This window comes from Castor canadensis, chromosome 8 (genome assembly GCF_047511655.1).
Source record: "Castor canadensis chromosome 8, mCasCan1.hap1v2, whole genome shotgun sequence".
NCBI classification, from domain to species: domain Eukaryota; kingdom Metazoa; phylum Chordata; class Mammalia; order Rodentia; family Castoridae; genus Castor; species Castor canadensis.
The window spans coordinates 63526929-63544043 of record NC_133393.1 but is presented as its reverse complement, the minus strand read 5'-3'; the positions used below and the strand labels follow the sequence as shown (position 1 = coordinate 63544043).

Sequence of the window (17115 nt, the reverse complement as noted above, 5' to 3'; positions counted from 1 at the left end):
TGCTTTGTGCCCTAGGATATGATCTATTTTGGGGAAGGTTCCATGGGCTTCATTGGGTCCTTTGGCATAATTTATCTTCATTTTGTTAGAGTCTGGATCTGAGTATCTGTTTTCTTCATTCCCCTCTGGTCCCTGTAGTAATTTTTTGCTGTGGGGAAACTGGTTTCCCTGTTTTTTCTGTCTTCCCGTCATTGTCTTTGGTGTTGTTACTTTCCCTGTACTGTGTGCAATTAAGTATTTCCTAGTTTGTAATAATAACAATGGTAATATTTAGAATTGAAGGGTGAGCTGAGATGGAAAGCACAAACTTAAAGAAATGGGAAAAACAAATACACAGACTGGAAGGAGAAAACAGAACAAGGTATCAGACAAGAAGGTTTCAAAGGTATAAACAGGGAGCTTTAGTGTACTAATTGACAGTAAGGTGAACAGACATTAGAGAGACAGAGAGGATTGAAAATCAAAACTAAAAAAAAAGATAAAAATAAAAAATAAGTAAATGAAAGAAAAATCTATATATAAAAATGTATTAAAATAAAATGAAAAAAAAAGAAAATTAAAAAAAAACCCAAAAAACCGAAACACCTCCAAGTTCAAATGCAATGAAGTTTCAGTCTTAATAATTTGGGTGTCCGTCTCAGTCTCCAATCCTGGAGATGGTGCCTCAGATGTTGTTCTGTAGTTGTCTCATCAAAGGGGAAGCATAAAGTAGAACAAAACTACACACACACGCACCAAAAAAAAAACCCACCAAGTGTCCCAGGTTCAAATGCAATGCAGTTTCTGTAAGTTTTTCAGCTTGTAGGTGTAATTTGGTTTTTCTCTCATCAAAGGTAGGGAGAGAAAGAAAAAAAGAGTCTGGAGACAGTTCTGAGAATGGTATCTGCAGCTGTGGCTTGCCTTCCCACTGCTGTCAGCCTGCTGTTGCTGGAGGCATTATTTATGTTGATCTCAGGGGTGAGCTTAGCACTCACCTGGCCCAGCAGGCTTTGTTTGCTCAGATTTCTCCTGTGCGGGAGCCTCTGCTACAAGCTTTCCCCTTTCCAAGCACACTGGGAAAAGTGACACTGCACCCACTTGTCAGGCCTGCGTGTTTATTTATAGTTCATGTGGGAGGTGGGTCTTCCCCCCTGCTGTGCAGTTTTCCTCCTATGGCCACTTTCAGAAGCTTTCCTGCTCCTGATTACTGGGCGGTGCTGCTGCTCCTGCCAGCCCCCATGTTTGTTTACAGTTCACGTGGGAAGTGGGTCTTCCCTCATCTCCTCTGGAGTTTTCCTCCCTCCACCACTCTACAAGCTTTCCTGCTCCTGGTTGCTGGGCACGCGCCCCCACTCCCGCCAGAGGCTCTCCGGCCAGGGTGGCTTGTTTATTTACAGTCCCGGGAAGGGTTCCCTTCCCCCAATCTTTGGCGCTCAGTGTGCCCCACCCTCTTTCCCACGTGTCTTTATTGCTCTTATTGCTTATTACTCAGTTTCTCTTTTTTTCCCCGGGTGGAGGTTGGTCTGTCCAGGGGGCTATGCTGCTCTGGCCCAGGCTTGTCTGTGGGAGTACCGCGTACAGCGAAGCTCGCCTGGTCCGTGTCTTCCCAGGCCGTCTGGGCACCGGTGACTGGCAGCCCGGGAGCCCTTCTGGTTTCTCCGTTTAATGTGAAGTGGAGATTCTTTGCGCCAGCTGGAGGTGTGGAGGGGGCAAAATGTATGAGAACATATTGATAAAATAACTAAAAGTAAAAAGGGCTAGGATTGTGTTGAGTGGTAGAATGCCTGCCTAGTAAGTGTGAAGCACTAAGTTCAACCCTCAGTATCACACATGAATAAATAGTCTAAAAGGATGAAATAAATATGTTGATATTAAAGGGTATCTGTAAGATTATAAGGGAAAAAGCAAATTACAGAACAGGTTATATGAGCCCTTTAATAGTAAAACTGTGTGCTTATATGCACTAATGTTTTAGAAGGACATAGCAACAGTTAACATTTAAGGAGCACTTGACTGAGACTCAGTCACTATTCTGAGTGCCTTAGCACATATCCATTAGTCACTTTATTAAAATTAGTTAACATATACTGGGCATTTGGGACAGTGCCTCTACTTTGTAAAGTACTCAATAAACAATAGTTATTATTTTTCACATGCTGTCGTTATCTCTGTTTTGTAGATAAGGACATGATACACTGAGAGTTCTCATAGTTCATAAGTGACAGAGCCAGAATTTAAATCCTGGCAGTCTAACCCTAGTCTCTCACTCAGCATTTAAAAGTAGATATTATGGGAGGTAAGATTGTGAGTCACTTTCGCTTTGCAGTGTATATACTTCTGAATATTTTCACTTGAAACATTTTACTTTTGTATATAGAAAAAAATACATGGAATTTGGAAAGAACAAAAGTACATTTTATATTTTAGAATTTTTTTCCCTCTTGTTATCAAATACGTAGGCAATTCCAGAGATCTGAATATATGTATATTTAGGTCTGTCTTCATGCTCAGGTGTCCTCGGAAAGGAGTGTTCATATGTCCCCATACAGTACATAAGGTTTTGAGTACTTACCTTAGTACACCTTTTTTTGTTTTTTATATAAGGAAGTAATTATAGACAGTAGTAGTAGCTCAAGCTGAATCTGTATCAGTTAATGGGAACCAGCTTCTGTAATCAAAATTTTCACAGCTTTCAAGAAGCCAGCAGTCATATTTTGATTTCCAGAAACTTTAGGATAAAAGTGTCATTCTTGGGTCATCTGAACAAAGCAGGCAGAAGCCAGTTACAGATCTGTAAACACAAGATAGGAAGCAGTGGCTTAGCACTAGCATGGGTATCTATATTAAAACCACAAAGTGCAGGCTTCATTCCTGGGTGTCAGTGTTCTGACCCTTAGTTTCTCCGCACTCTCCAGCAGGAACAGCAGCTTCACCTGAAGGCCAAGTCCAGACTTTTCTACCAAATACCCAACATGTCTATGGACTTTACTTCTATAGAATGAGGGAGATGGACTATATAATATAGTTTCTGTCACTTAAACAGATAAGATAGCCTTATACCACGTAATGGTGACCAACTTCTATAAGCAAAATTGATTAAAGCCGGTATGGCACATGACTGTAATCCCAGCTGTATGGGAAGTGGAGGCAAGAGGATGGTAAATTCAAGCTAGGCCCTGCAAAGTTAGTTAAACCCTAACTCAGAAATAAAATACAAACAAAAAACCGGACATTCCTCAAGTGGTAAAGCCAAGTCCCCGAGTTCAACCTCCAGTACCACAAACAACAACAGCAACAAAAGATTCAGTTTTGTGATGGTTATACCTAGTGGTGCACAAAATTTGCCCTTTTAGACTTGTAGTAGAGTTTAGAAAAATAATAAACAGAGTTGAACTCATAAGCTGATTTATGGGAGGATTTGCCAAAGTACTTAGTTGAATTACAGGAAATCCTTAATGCTGGCCAACTATACAATTTACGTTTTATTACATTTTAGGTATTTTTCTTCCTATATTTATTTTCCAAATGATCTAGAATTGTATTCTAAAATCACAAGTCAACAAAAATGGTTTGGTACTGTTCAGTGCTTAGGTAATAAGTTGTTCAGGTATTAACGATAAAGATCACTTGCACTTAAAAATTTTTTTAGTCTTAAAATTTTTTGTATTCTGATATCTTAATGAAGTGGATACCTTCTGGATTTTCTCAGGGTTCCTGAAGTCAAATAGACTGTGCTTAACACAGTATTACAATCTGATGAGTCACATGGTGTGTCTGTTTAGTTGGGAGTTTTCTTTGGTCACTTGGAATAGTCAATAATGTCTCTTAGGAGCATTCAAATGATTCACAATACCTAAAAATCACTCATAGCTACTGAGGTATTAAACTGTAAGCATGATGATGTCATGTTCTAATTTTACTCCCCCCAAAACACTGCTGCTTCTGCTCTTGAATTGCTGAATTAGTCTAATTTCTTAGGAAGCAGTTTTCATTTGAAAGCACTAGCAAATAAAATATCACAGTAATTTTTTAAATTAAAATTAAGAAATACTAAGGAATTAGTACAGTTGGGAAATGGCATATAAGTCTCTTCTGAAGCTATTTGGCGATGTAGATTTGAATATTTTGAATGAATGCAAAATTAAAATGTGACTTTATATTTTAAATTAATGTTGTGTTTACTTAAGAAATGTTTTACATCCTCACTTAAAGTCAGTCTATTTTCAAGTTTCATTTTGTATGTAAATGTCTTTCTGTTTCTCCCTCTCTCTTGGTCATTCCCTGCTGGAAGCTTTAAGAAAGTGAAAAGCAAGTGTTCAAATATGACCAAGCTGTTTATCCTCAGCCACTGGATGATTCATCCATCCAGGCTGCTTCCCAAGATTGCTCCTCCCTTCCCTTTACCAGGATGTCACACCACATCTCACCACTTGTCTCCTTTCCCTACCTTGTCCATTCATTGGTTGGTCTCTGGTCACACTAGACCTTTACCCTTTAGCACAAAATCTGCATTTTTGGCTGTGCTGGTGTTTTGAAATGAGGCATTATCTTCCTTAAAATAAGCAGAAGGAGTAAAGGGGGGGGGGCGTCGTTTTAAAACCAAGAACATTTTGTTTTTCTTTTGAATGTTTTGAAGGAGAATTTCCCTTACTTTTTGTTTATTTGGGTTTTTTGGTGGTTGTTGTTTTGTGGTACTGGGGATTGAACCCAGAGCCTGGAGCTTGCTAGGCAAGTGTTCTGCCTCTTAAGCCATGCCCCCAGTACCTTTGTTTATATATATATAAACAAAGGTTTTTATATATATAATATGTTTTAATATATATATAAACAAATGTTTTTATATATATAATATAAAAGTATATATATATATATATATACTTTTTTTTTTTTTTGAGACAGGGTCTCTCTACCTATCCCTCCTCCCCTGCCACACACCACCACCAACACCACACATGCACACACTGGCTTCAAACTTCCAATCCTCCTGATTCCACTTGCCAAGTAACTGGGATTTTAAGCATGCACTACCACACTTGGCTCTTAAATAGCCTTGAAGGTGACTGAGCTATGATTTATGCTGCCTTACCTTTTGATTTTGATATGGGCTTTTTAAGTCACCAATAGAAAAGCTACTTGAAAAGGTAGACAATTTGAGCCATTGTAAATATGCACAGGCTACTATAAGACAATTTTCCTAAAAGGAAGTTGTTATGGTTTAAATATGAAATGTCCCCCACAAGTATGTGTGTTGAATGAAGAAATGGTAGAAATGTTAGGAGTTGGGGTCTAGCTGGAGGAAGTAGGTCATGAAGACGTGCCTTTGAGGATTATACTTGGTCAACAGACTCTCTTTCTCTCTCTTTCTTTTTTTAAATGTTCTTATTAGTATATGATAGGGGTTTTTGTTGTGACATTTCCATATATATATGTATTATATCCCAATTTGATCCATCCTGTCCATTATTTTCCCTCCTACCTCATTCTCCTTCTTAATGTGACTTCAGAATGTTTCAGTGTTCCATATAGAAAATACAGCAACTATATTCACCCTCTTTACTCTCTTCATTTACCTTCTCCCTTCCACTAGTATCCTGCCCTTAACATGATCTGTTTTACATTTCTGTCTTCATTGTTTAAGTGTCTGTTTATTGTTCAGTGGGGATTTTGCCTTGGAATTTTACCTGTAAATATATTGTGCTTAAAGCTCCGCCCATTACTCTTCCTCTCCCTTTTTTCCTTACCCTATGTTGTTCAACAGTTTTCAGTGTGTTTTGTTCCTACACAGATGTGATGTATTTTATTGTTATTCACTCTCTGTCATTCTTTTCTTTCTTCCCTCCTCCCTTAGTCTCCTCTAATATTCCTACTTTTGGATACATGTTCTTATACATTTATGGTAATATGTGTATTTGTATTGGATCTGTCTTCCACATATGAAAGAAAACATGCTATTTGTCTTTTTGAATGTGGCTAATTTCACTTAAGATAATCTCCAAAAATTAAAAATTAAAAAAAAAAAAAAGATGATCTTTTCCAGTTGGCAAAATTTCATTCTTCTTTATTCTGTTGTGTATATGTACCACATTTTCTTAATCCATTCATCAGTTGTACGGCATTTGGGCTCTTTCCATAGCTTGGATATTGTGAGTAATGCTGAAGTAAACATGGGTGGGCAAGTGTCTTTGTTGTAACCTGACTTAAGTTCCTTCTGGTATATACCTAAGAGTGGTACTGCTGGATCATATGGCAGTTCTATTTTTAGTTTTTTCAGCTTTCCATAGTGGTTGTTCTAATTTACATTCCCACCAGCAGTGTATAAGGGTTCCTTCTCCCCACCACTTGCCAACATTCGTTGTTTGTGTTCTTTATGTTAGCCATTCTAACAGGAGTGAGGTGGAATCTTAACATGGTTTTGATTTGTATTTCTTTTATAGCCAGGGATGGTGAGAATTTCTCCATGTGTTTCCTGGCCATTTGTAATTCTTCCTTTGAAAAATTTCTGTTCAGTTTATTTGCTCATTTCTTCATTGGGTCATTATTCTTTGGGAGTTGTTTTTTGAGCTCCCTGTATATTCTGGTTATTAATCCCTTGTCAGATGTATAGCTGGCAAAGATTTTCTCCCATTCTGTGAGCAGCCTCTTCAGTCTAGTGACCATTTCCTTTGCTGTGCAGAAGACTTTTAGTTTCATGTAGTCCCATTTGTTTAATTGTATATATTTGGTTCATAAACACTTTTCCTTTCCCAATTAAAACTTTTAAAAACTTTATAGTTCAGAGGGTTTCTTAGTAATTACTTGGATCAACATAGGTAATCTGCCACTAGTATTATTATTTTAGCTGAATAAGCCTTTGGGAACTCAACCATTGAGCCATATTTTTGTCAGCAAAAAATGTTTCTAAGACAGTTTTGAAAATAAAAAATAATAATGTTAAGTTCATCACCAAGGTTGTGGCTCACAGAAGGGGCAAAGACAAATGTGAGATTTGCTTCTCTGTGCTACTGAAAGGGCATACACCAAATAGAGAGGGCCACATTAACTCAAAACAAAACAAAATCTCAACACCAAAACTGTGTTGCTTTGGGAAAATTTCTCCATTTTATGAGAGTGATTAGTTTTTCTCCTATCTTTTGTTTTTGTTTTGTTTTTTAATTTCAAGTGTTTTAGAAACTGATAGTTCTTTGTGATCCATTTCTTTCTTCCTCCATTTTTAAACTGTCAAATCAAGTAGGTATTAATATAGAAAGGGAATTTCTGTTAGAGACTAAATTTACAAACTAGTTGACTTAGGATAGCAGTCCAAGAGTAGGGAAAGGAAGAAAATTAACAATATCTAAGCATCTTTTTTATTTATTGATTTATCAAACATCTGATATTATCAGTGTGGCAGACACTATTTCTAAGTTTTCTTTTTCCAAATACTAACTTTCATCATTTTCATAAATCTTACATTAAGCAAACACACAGTGGGCCCCAATTATCTTTATTTTATTCAACAGGAAATTTAAGTACTGAAAGCCTAAGTTAATTTGTATCGAGGCACACAGCTAATGAGTGGCTGGGCCAAAATTCAGTGCCCCTCAATCACACCTTTTATAACTGTGCTCTGCCACCATTAAAACATCACACCAACCCTACAAGAGTGGTGTTTATAATCTCCATTTTAAAGATGTGGATCTTTAGTTTCTTTCCCCACTAAATTAGGTCTTGTTATACTTCCTGTACTTGATTTCATCATCCAACTGAAATCCAGAATTAATTCTAGATTTCATTCTTTCCAGCTGAGTACCTGAGCCCTTCTTTATTGCTCTTCTGTTACTGTCTTAATTTAGGCCTTCATTATTCTGTACTAAACCAAGGATAGTATTCAAAAATGCTTACTCAAAGCAGGCAGGTAATAAAATGGGTGAATGAGGCTGGACATGAGGGAGTTGAAAGTTAATGGATGCTGGTAGGATACATTATTTCATGGAAAAGTGCTGCTTCGCACAGCAACTAAGAGATAGCATAGATAAATGGGACCTCATAAAACTAAAAAGCTTCTGTTCATCAAAAGAAATGGTCTCTAAACTGAAGAGAACACCCACAGAGTGGGAGAAAATATTTGCCAATTATACATCAGACAAAGGACTGATAACCAGAATATACAGGGAACTTAAAAAACTAAATTCTCCCAAAACTAATGAACCAATAAAGAAATGGGCATGTGAACTAAACAGAACTTTCTCAAAAGAAGAAATTCAAATGGCCAGAAAACACATGAAAAAATGCTCACCATCTCTAGCAATAAAGGAAATGCAAATTAAAACCACACTAAGATTCCACCTCACCCCTGTTAGAATAGCCATCATCAGCAACACCACCAACAACAGGTGTTGGCGAGGATGTGGGGAAAAAGGAACCCTCTTACACTGTTGGGGGGAATGTAGACTAGTACAACCACTCTGGAAAAAAATTTGGAGGCTACTTAAAAAGCTGGACATCGATCTACCATTTGATCCAGCAATACCACTCTTGGGGATATACCCAAAAGACTGTTACTCCAGAGGCACCTGCACATCCATGTTTATTGCGGCACTATTCACAATAGCCAAGTTATGGAAACAGCCAAGATGCCCCAGCACTGACGAATGGATTAAGAAAATGTGGTATCTATACACAATGGAATTTTATGCAGCCATGAAGAAGAACGAAATGTTATCATTCGCTGGTAAATGGATGGAATTGGAGAACATCATTCTGAGTGAGGTTAGCCTGGCCCAAAAGACCAAAAATCGTATGTTCTCCCTCATATGTGGACATTAGATCAAGGGCAAACACAACAAGGGGATTGGACTATGAGCACATGATAAAAGCGAGAGCACACAAGGAAGGGGTGAGGATAGGTAAGACACTTAAAAAACTAGCTAGCATTTGTTGCCCTTAATGCAGAGAAACTAAAGCAGATACCTTAAAGCAACTGAGGCCAATAGGAAAAGGGGACCAGGAAGTAGAGAAAAGGTTAGATCAAAAAGAATTAACCTAGAAGGTAATACCCACGCACAGGAAATCAATGTGAGTCAATGCCCTGTATAGCTATCCTTATCTCAACCAGCAAAACCCCTTGTTCCTTCCTATTATTGCTTATACTCTCTCTACAACAAAATTAGAGATAAGGGCAAAATAGTTTCTGCTGGGTATTGAGGGGGTGGGGGGGAGAGGGAGGGGGCTGGAGTGGGTGGTAAGGGAGGGGGTGGGGGCAGGGGGGAGAAATGAACCAAGCCTTGTATGCACATATGAATAATGAAAAAAAAAAAAAAAGAAAAGTGCTGCTTCAACTGCTTCAGCTATCTATTTCTTTCCTTCTCTTACTACCTCCCTTTTTTCTTTCCATGCTAGGGATTGAATCCAAGATCTTGTACATGATAGGCAAGCATCCCATCCCCATCTCAAATCTTCCCATATGTATAATCTTCCAGTATCTAAACAAAATATGGCTATAAGCAACCCATCTGTTAGCCCCAGCTATTAACTATTGAGGCCTCCTTGCCTAATTTGCATTCCTTAATCTAATCTGTACCCCTAGACGTTTTGCTATTCTTCATCTATTAGCATAGTCAATCCAAAGTGCAGCTCAGGTAAGATTTTATATCTGGTTACAAAGATAAATACATTAAGACATGTAACATTCTCAGAAAAGTTCTTCTTTGGCTATTTTCACTTAATTAAAAGCTTTGAATGACTTAATTTTTTAACATGGCAAAAAAAGGTACTTGGCTGGTGGAATGACTCAAGTAGTAGAGTGTCTGCCTGGCAAGTGTGGGGCCCTGAGTTCAAACCCCAGTACCACTTGGAAAGGTATTTTATCAGGACTCTTAGCTGTATTTCTACCATCATCTTCTGCTGTTTCAGTCAGATATGTTTAGTCCATTTTATACACTAAGTATGTTAATCTGTTTCATGCCTTTAGTGATGCCTCTGTTATGCCTGACTGGTCATCTCTATAGTCCCCTACAAATTCTTGCACATCTCCTTCTATTAAACCTTTGACTACACTTTCCTTTGAAGATCTCATTTCTCCCTGCTGTGTTCCCATAAGATTGTGAACTCCCTAAGGACAAGAACTGTTTTCTATGTTTGTATTCTCAGTACTTTGCACAGTGCTGGCCCGTAGGTTGTATTTGCAATAAATATTAGTTGCAACAATAGGAATAAAAGTGTTGAACATGAACCCTTACCTGACTGAATTTCTTGCTCTTCCAGCTGTATCTTACAGAAGAAAGAGGCTGTGGCTGTTCTAGCATTAGGGATCCTGTATACACAGTGTCCGGTCTGAGGAGTTGTAGCCTCAGGCATTATGGTTGCAAGTAATGATGAATTTAGAAAGATTTTTATATTGCAAGGCAAGATAGTAGCATTAAGGATACTTTTTCATCTGAATTGCAGTATGTGAAAACTGAGGTAAAATCACCACTTAGTTTTTTTTACTAGTCAGGTAAAGCAGTTGTTTCTCTTCCCTTATAAGGTGGATGGTAAGTGGTTTAGATACCATGTCTATTTATAGGTGGCCTGAGTACCAGATTTGTTACCTCCTTTCCCCCGGCTTGTTAAACTAAGGAATGCTGGACTTAACTGTTGGTAGTGTCTGGTAATGAAAAGGGGAGTCTGGAGAAACAGTGAACAGGAAATTCAAGGACATCTAGTGTTGTTTTTATCATTACAGAAATTCTTTACTTACAGATTATATCCTTTTCCTTTTCTGGCAAAAGAAAGGGCTTTAATAAAGACAAAGAATGGTGTTAAGTCCATTAGAAACATGGATTTGCAATATAACAACTACCAGCCATCTAAAGCATTGTTTATAATAATATGAGCATTTGTTAGTCTTTTGTAATTAAAAAATTTAAAGCCTGTTTGTGTTCAGTTAGAAGGAATTTTTTTGTGTGTTTTTTTAAGCCAGTCTCTAAAAAGATTCTATTTAATCAGGACTAAGGATGAGAGTTTAGATTTTTCTGCAAATCTGTCTCTAAGATTTGTTTTTGAGGTTAACATGATACCAAATGATTCTGTGGTTTTTAACACAAATGAAATTATTACATATAAAACAAATTCATGGCTTAAAATTCATTAAATTCATGCTGAGTTATTCACATCATCATAGAATGCCTACTGTGTGCTTAGCACTTTGCCAGATGCTTTCATTACAAAGATGAATAGATACAGGTTTTGCTCTGATCTGGTTTTTAAATAAGGCATGAATATATTCATAAAAGGAAGAAACATATTAATCATGATTAAATTATAGTGCCTAAAATTTTTTTTCATTATTTGACATCTATTTCTGAATTTTGTTGTGAAACTTCTTACATAATCTTCTGATGGAAGAAATTTCATATTCTATTTATTCTTCTATAAAGACATCAGGCTCATAAATATCTAAAATGACCTCATTTATTTCTATACTACTAATACAGACAATTTCAGTTGTTTGGATTTGTTTTGAATTCTCTTGGCACTCTTTTGTGTTTCACAAAAATCTCTCTAGAGGTTTTGCTCCATCATATTTTAGCTTACCTCTGTCCCTAAACCTGCTTCATTTTGGGAAAGTTCAATCACCAGTAGAGCCTGGTACCGCTGACCTTTCCAGCCACTTTTCAGTTGTCAGGAACCGTAGGCAAGACAGCAATCAGTCTTCTTCTTCTCTTCCTGCTCCTCCTCTTCCTTCCTCCTCTTTTTTCTTCTCCTTGTCATCTTCCTCTTCCTCCTCTGTTCTTCCTTTGTCCTTCTTCTGTTTGTTTGGATGCCATGCTCAGCAAGCCATTTTCTAAAAGGAAAATACTGGTGAAGGCTTCACATTTAGCTTGCCTACAAGGATAGAATGCTTTGCTACAGGATGCAGGTATCTGTTCTTGTTACTTCATTTCTTATTATGTAAATCAGTAAATTGCTTTTCTGCCTTGCATATCAGTCTTTTGTGAACATGGTTAGGATATAGTAGCTTCCAGAATTTGATTGACTGAGATGCTGGCGGCTGAAGACCTTGCACTTTGGCAGACTGAGCAGGGCAGCCTGTTCTACAAGGTCCTTTGGCAGCCAGTCAGCTTCCTTCTAGGCCATACCCTTTCTTTCTTTCTGACTTCTACAGGCATTACTTATAAAACACATGACTCTATAATTGATGTACTATTTCAGTTATTTTTCAAGACTATTATAAAAGGTTTTGTTTTTTCAATATTAACTTTATAGGCCTAGAACAATTATAGTTGGGTCGTGACTATTTTTTTCCTCCTAGGAACTGGTTAACAATTTTGAAAGTTCTCTTATTAGCTACAGATCTTCTAGACATTTCCTGTTGACAAATACCTGTCTAGTAAAAGAAAGACAGGGCAAATCAGAGAACATCCTAAGATCCCTAGTTATTGCTCTTGATCCGAGCTTTTAGATAGGCAATTATTTGCTTAAGTGTTAGAAGTATCTATGAACCTAAATTTTAATCTCCCTTTTCTGTGGAGGGTTTTTTTGAACCACAGTCCTCCTGATCTCTGTCTCCTGAGTAACTAGGATTACAGGCATGAGCCACTGGTGCCTGGCAATTTTTTTATAATTCCTCCAACTCTCCCCACATTCTCCATTCAATAGATTGTTTCATTCATTCATTACTGTCTACTATGTACCATAAATGATGTTGTGATAAATGTTCAAATGAAATGGAGATTCAACACTAGATTCAAGAATGAACTTCACAAAGAAAAAATTATAAACCAGGAGAGTTTATTGAGATAGAAAAGTGTCAAGTGGGAGGGTAGAGCCCCAGAGTTGTAGGGGTAGGGGGGTTTCCCAAGAGAGGGTGCTCTAGAAATGATACGAAGTTTTTATCCTTTTTATCTCAATCTCTATGCTAATTAGGCGTGCAGAAAGCAGCATTTTGGTTGGCTGCACCTGCAACATTCTGATTGGTTGGTCCTGATCCTCACACCTTCCATCCTGCCTTTCCTTCTTCCACCCTTTAAAGTCACAGAGAGGTCATAATGGAGGTTTCCAGGGTCCTTTTGTCTCACAAAGATAAATCAGGATAAGTTCTTGCCCAGAGGACTACCTAGTTTAGAGGGATAGGCAAGTGGAGTGATAATGATAAGCACCAGTGCCTGAGATATATAGGTTACATATGTTTCAAAATATGAAAGAATGACAAATGTGTCTCTTCTAGTCAAGAATGTTAGGGAAGTCACCATTGGAAGACTTGAACAAAATTGGGCTACCAAATATCAGAATTTCTGCAGACTTAGAAAGTGCTAGATATAACTGGTTCAGGAATAGGTTATGTGAGGGCCTGAAGGCACTAGAGTGCCTCAGGGATATTGGAAGAAGACTGAGTGTTAAGGGAGAACAGCAGATGAGGCTACATAGGCGAGTTGGAGTTCTGACTCCACAGGTACGGGACTTTTAAAACTTCAGTTCCCTATTATACAGGGGTATTGTAAGGATAAAAATGGGAAGTGCTGCTATCTTAAGTCCTCAGCAGAAAAAAGGGGGCAATCAATGAATAAAATTCATTTATTAGATACCAGCACTCAATATGTGTGAGCCCTGTTTTTTTAAATCACGGTAAGCTAATTTGACATTCAGTAGGCAGGAGGAACCATGAAAGGTCAATTTCTATAATGAAATGATTTTAAAATAGTCTGTAGAGGAACAAGTTTATAATGTCAGAACAGTAGATTCCTTTTCATACATAATGAATTTGAGTTTTAGGTAGTACCTTGAGTATAAATCCATAGGAAAACAATAAAATTTATCATAATTAAATTATTTACTTTCAATCTGTGCTTGACTTGCTAGACACTGCATTATAAGAAAGACCTTTTGATTATATTCTACCATCCCTAGAATCTACTTCAGTTCAGTTCTATATCCAGGGGTTGTATTTTATATAATGAAAATGCATGATGGATGTTGGGGGTGGGTGGCAGGTTTGGGGAATATTTTTCAGCTAAACGCAACTTTGGATGGTCACTTTCAGCAAGATGGGTATTCTCTGGAATGGCCTATTATGATCCTCATCCAGATATGCAAACTGCTCTTTAACATATGTCTTTTTGGCCTAGCTATGGCCTCTGTTAAGCAAATGTCTTAGGGTCATTGCCCACCTCTAGCAGCCATGAGAGCTCAGTCTACCCCCGTGAAGCAGCCATTTTGCTTCATTTCTTATCTTGTCTAATTGTTCACATTCTCTTCTTCAGATCAGTACTTTGACCCTAAAAGTTGGCATTTGAATGCCTTTAAGCAGACATACCATGTCAAGTTGATGCCATAGAATGCTACTGTTACCTAGCTTGATTCATATATTTGTGTTTCTTGCCTGATTCTTCAGGCATTTGATTTTCCTTTGAAAATAAAATGGACCTCATAGTCTAGAGAAGTATGCTACACCTTATTGTAGCACTATCTGGAATAGCATAGAATTCCGAATGAAAAGGAACAGTTATTACTCCATCCAAGGTGTCTGACTCTTAACAGTTTTCCCCTAAAGCATTACCTACATGAATTGCTTCCAGGCTGATTCTTATATATATTTGATACAACCACTCATGTTTAATAGAATTTATATGGTAGAAGCTACTTACTATTTAAACTACTTTAACTCTTAGAAGACTTAACATTTATTGGGGATATAACCATAGTTATTAGCAAAATCTTGTAAGTTTTATTCAGTAATAAGTAAATCAGCAAAATGGGTCAAAGCTTTATTGTTTTGAATGCTGTTGAATATGACCTTTTATATATGTGTCTTTATTATTTGTACCCTGCTACCTCTATACTATAATTAACCCCTGTTTTGCTAGTATACAATTAATTTCTCTTGCTATAGGAATAGTGTGTCTTTTTCTTCACTTATTAGCTTTGCACTTATAATGTCAAAGACTTGGATGTGCTCTTAGGGTAGAATTTTTCTTAGTAGAAATTAATTTGTTTTTACTATGTCATTTCAGTTTCTATTACTATGGCAATGACAGCGGGGACTACAACAACCTTTCCTATGAGCAACCATACCCGGGAAAGAGTGACTGTAGCCAAGCTCACATTGGAGAATTTTTATAGCAATCTGATATTACAACATGAAGAGAGAGAAACCAGGTATAGGAAATGCTGGTTAAAATTTTGTTTAAATAAACTGGGCTGAGTATGGTGGTGCATATCTGTAATCCAATACTTGGGAGGTTGAGGGAGGAGAATTAAGAGTTTGAAGTCGTCTGGAAGTTCAAGTGCAGCCTGGGCTATACAATAAGACACTGTCTCAAAAACAAATAAACTGTTTTGTTTATGGATCTCCACATGTTGTTTTTGAGTTTTCTGCACTGACAGTGCACCTTGTTGCATGTTTTATTTTCATGAAATAGTTTTCTGGTGTACTCAGAAGTCTTGTGCATGCACATATGTATATCCTGTGTCAAATGATGTTTTAAGCGAACCTTTTCCAGGTATGAAATTGTGCTATATTTTTGTCCAAAGACATTTATAGTGTTGTGTGTATATTGGTGGGAATGAAAGAATGGAAAAGAATGGCATGTTATTTTGCCTTCATGAAACTTACAGTAAGGGAGATAATACATAAATATTAAAGAGTGAAGAGTATCAGTGAAAGGACAAAAAGGGAGATTGCTTTTGACTAAGGCAACTGGGAATGATTCATAAATGGTGGTGGCATGTAAATGAGGCTCTAAAGGAAGAGTCCTATTTGTATGTCATAAAGGAAGAAGAAAGAAGTAAGAGAACAGGAGAAAGGATATTACAGATAGAAGAAGCCACCTTCAGGTCAGACAGTGTCCAGTTTAGCTAAAGCACAGGATGTGCTAGGTTTTAACATCCTGGGAACCTCGGATGCTTTGTTCATGGTGGTGGATAGCCTTGAAGAATTTTGAGCAGAAGAATTAAAGTATCACTAATGTTTCTGTGGCAGAGAGCTTTAATTATGATTCATAGAATGAATCAGTGAAGTGAAGAATTAGAATCAGGAAAGGCTAGTGATGCAATCCAGGCAAACAGAAAGGAGGATTTGAATTAGGATTGATGACAATAACAGAGAAGAGGTGACAAACAAAAAGATTCACATGATATGGCAACTAGCCAAATATGAATACTGGCCCCAGAATTTCATGCCTGGACAAACTGAGAGTGGTGCAGGACTAGAAAAGACAAGTTGGATTTTAGGCAGATAAGATCAGATCCAGGTGAGAAAAGAATTAGTGAACTAGAAAATAAAATCCAAGTAATTATTCAGAAGTCAATTTAGAGAAGATAGACTGGAAAACATGAGAGTTAAGAAATACAGAGAATAGTGAGAAAAGCAGACATATCTTTATTTAAAGATCCCAAAGGAAGAAAGGAATGAGATTGGAGCAAAGTCAGGCAAAAATTAAGACTCCACCATCAGGAAAATTCCAAAAGATTCAATTCAGACAAAAGGAAAGTAGTTAAAAATAGAATGTCTAACTGGCAAATACATGGATGAGTCAACAAAAATTGTACAGTGATTCAGTTTATGACTTTTTTTTTTAACTCTATGATCCTGCAAACATGATATGCAAACTAGAAGTGGTGGTACACACTTATGATCCTAGCACTCAGGAGGTGAGGCAGGAGGATTACAAGTTCAAGGCCAGCCTGGGCTACATAGCAAGACTCTGTCTTAATGAATGAATGAGTAAATAAATAAATAAAGACTGGTGGAGTGGGTCAAGCAAAACAGTATCTGCCTAGCAAGTGTGAGGCCTGGTTCAAACCCCAATACTGCCAAAACAACACAGAACTTAAAAAAAAAAAGTGATATGCATTCAGTAGAAACTATAGTTTGAATTTAAAATTTTGGTCTTTTCTCAGACTAGTGATACATAGTGTGATATTTTCTCATGATGTTAGGCACAATGTCAGCTGCAGCTCCTTGTCAGCCACCTGATTAAAGGGTAAGCTACTGATACTCTACAGTATAGTAGACCCTGGTCTACAGGTATCTGATTGCAAGAAGACCAGCATTGAGGAAAACCTGCACATGCTTAAGACACTTAGAGTTCAGGGCTTCCTGCAGATGCTGGATTCATTTTTCTCATTACACTACCGAACTTTTGCTAAAGGTATACCTCCTGCAACAAATCTCACATT

General features: G+C 37.4%; 1 protein-coding gene across 10 annotated transcripts in view; it reads left to right on the top strand.

Moving 5' to 3' along the window:
• Positions 1-17115, top strand: part of Stk38l (serine/threonine kinase 38 like) — an 84509-nt gene that overhangs the window by 33134 nt on the left and 34260 nt on the right. For 5 of the 10 annotated variants that reach the window (XM_074083055.1, XM_074083057.1, XM_074083059.1 and 2 more), the window contains one exon: positions 14949-15093. The exons of 3 other annotated variants lie outside the window; for them this stretch is intronic. In XM_074083055.1, the coding sequence (XP_073939156.1) occupies positions 14960-15093 (134 nt within the window). In that variant the 5' untranslated portion in view covers positions 14949-14959. Of the gene's footprint in view, positions 1-14948; positions 15094-17115 lie in introns of those variants that run through there. 2 more of the 10 variants (XM_074083063.1, XM_074083060.1) reach the window with 2 other exon arrangements.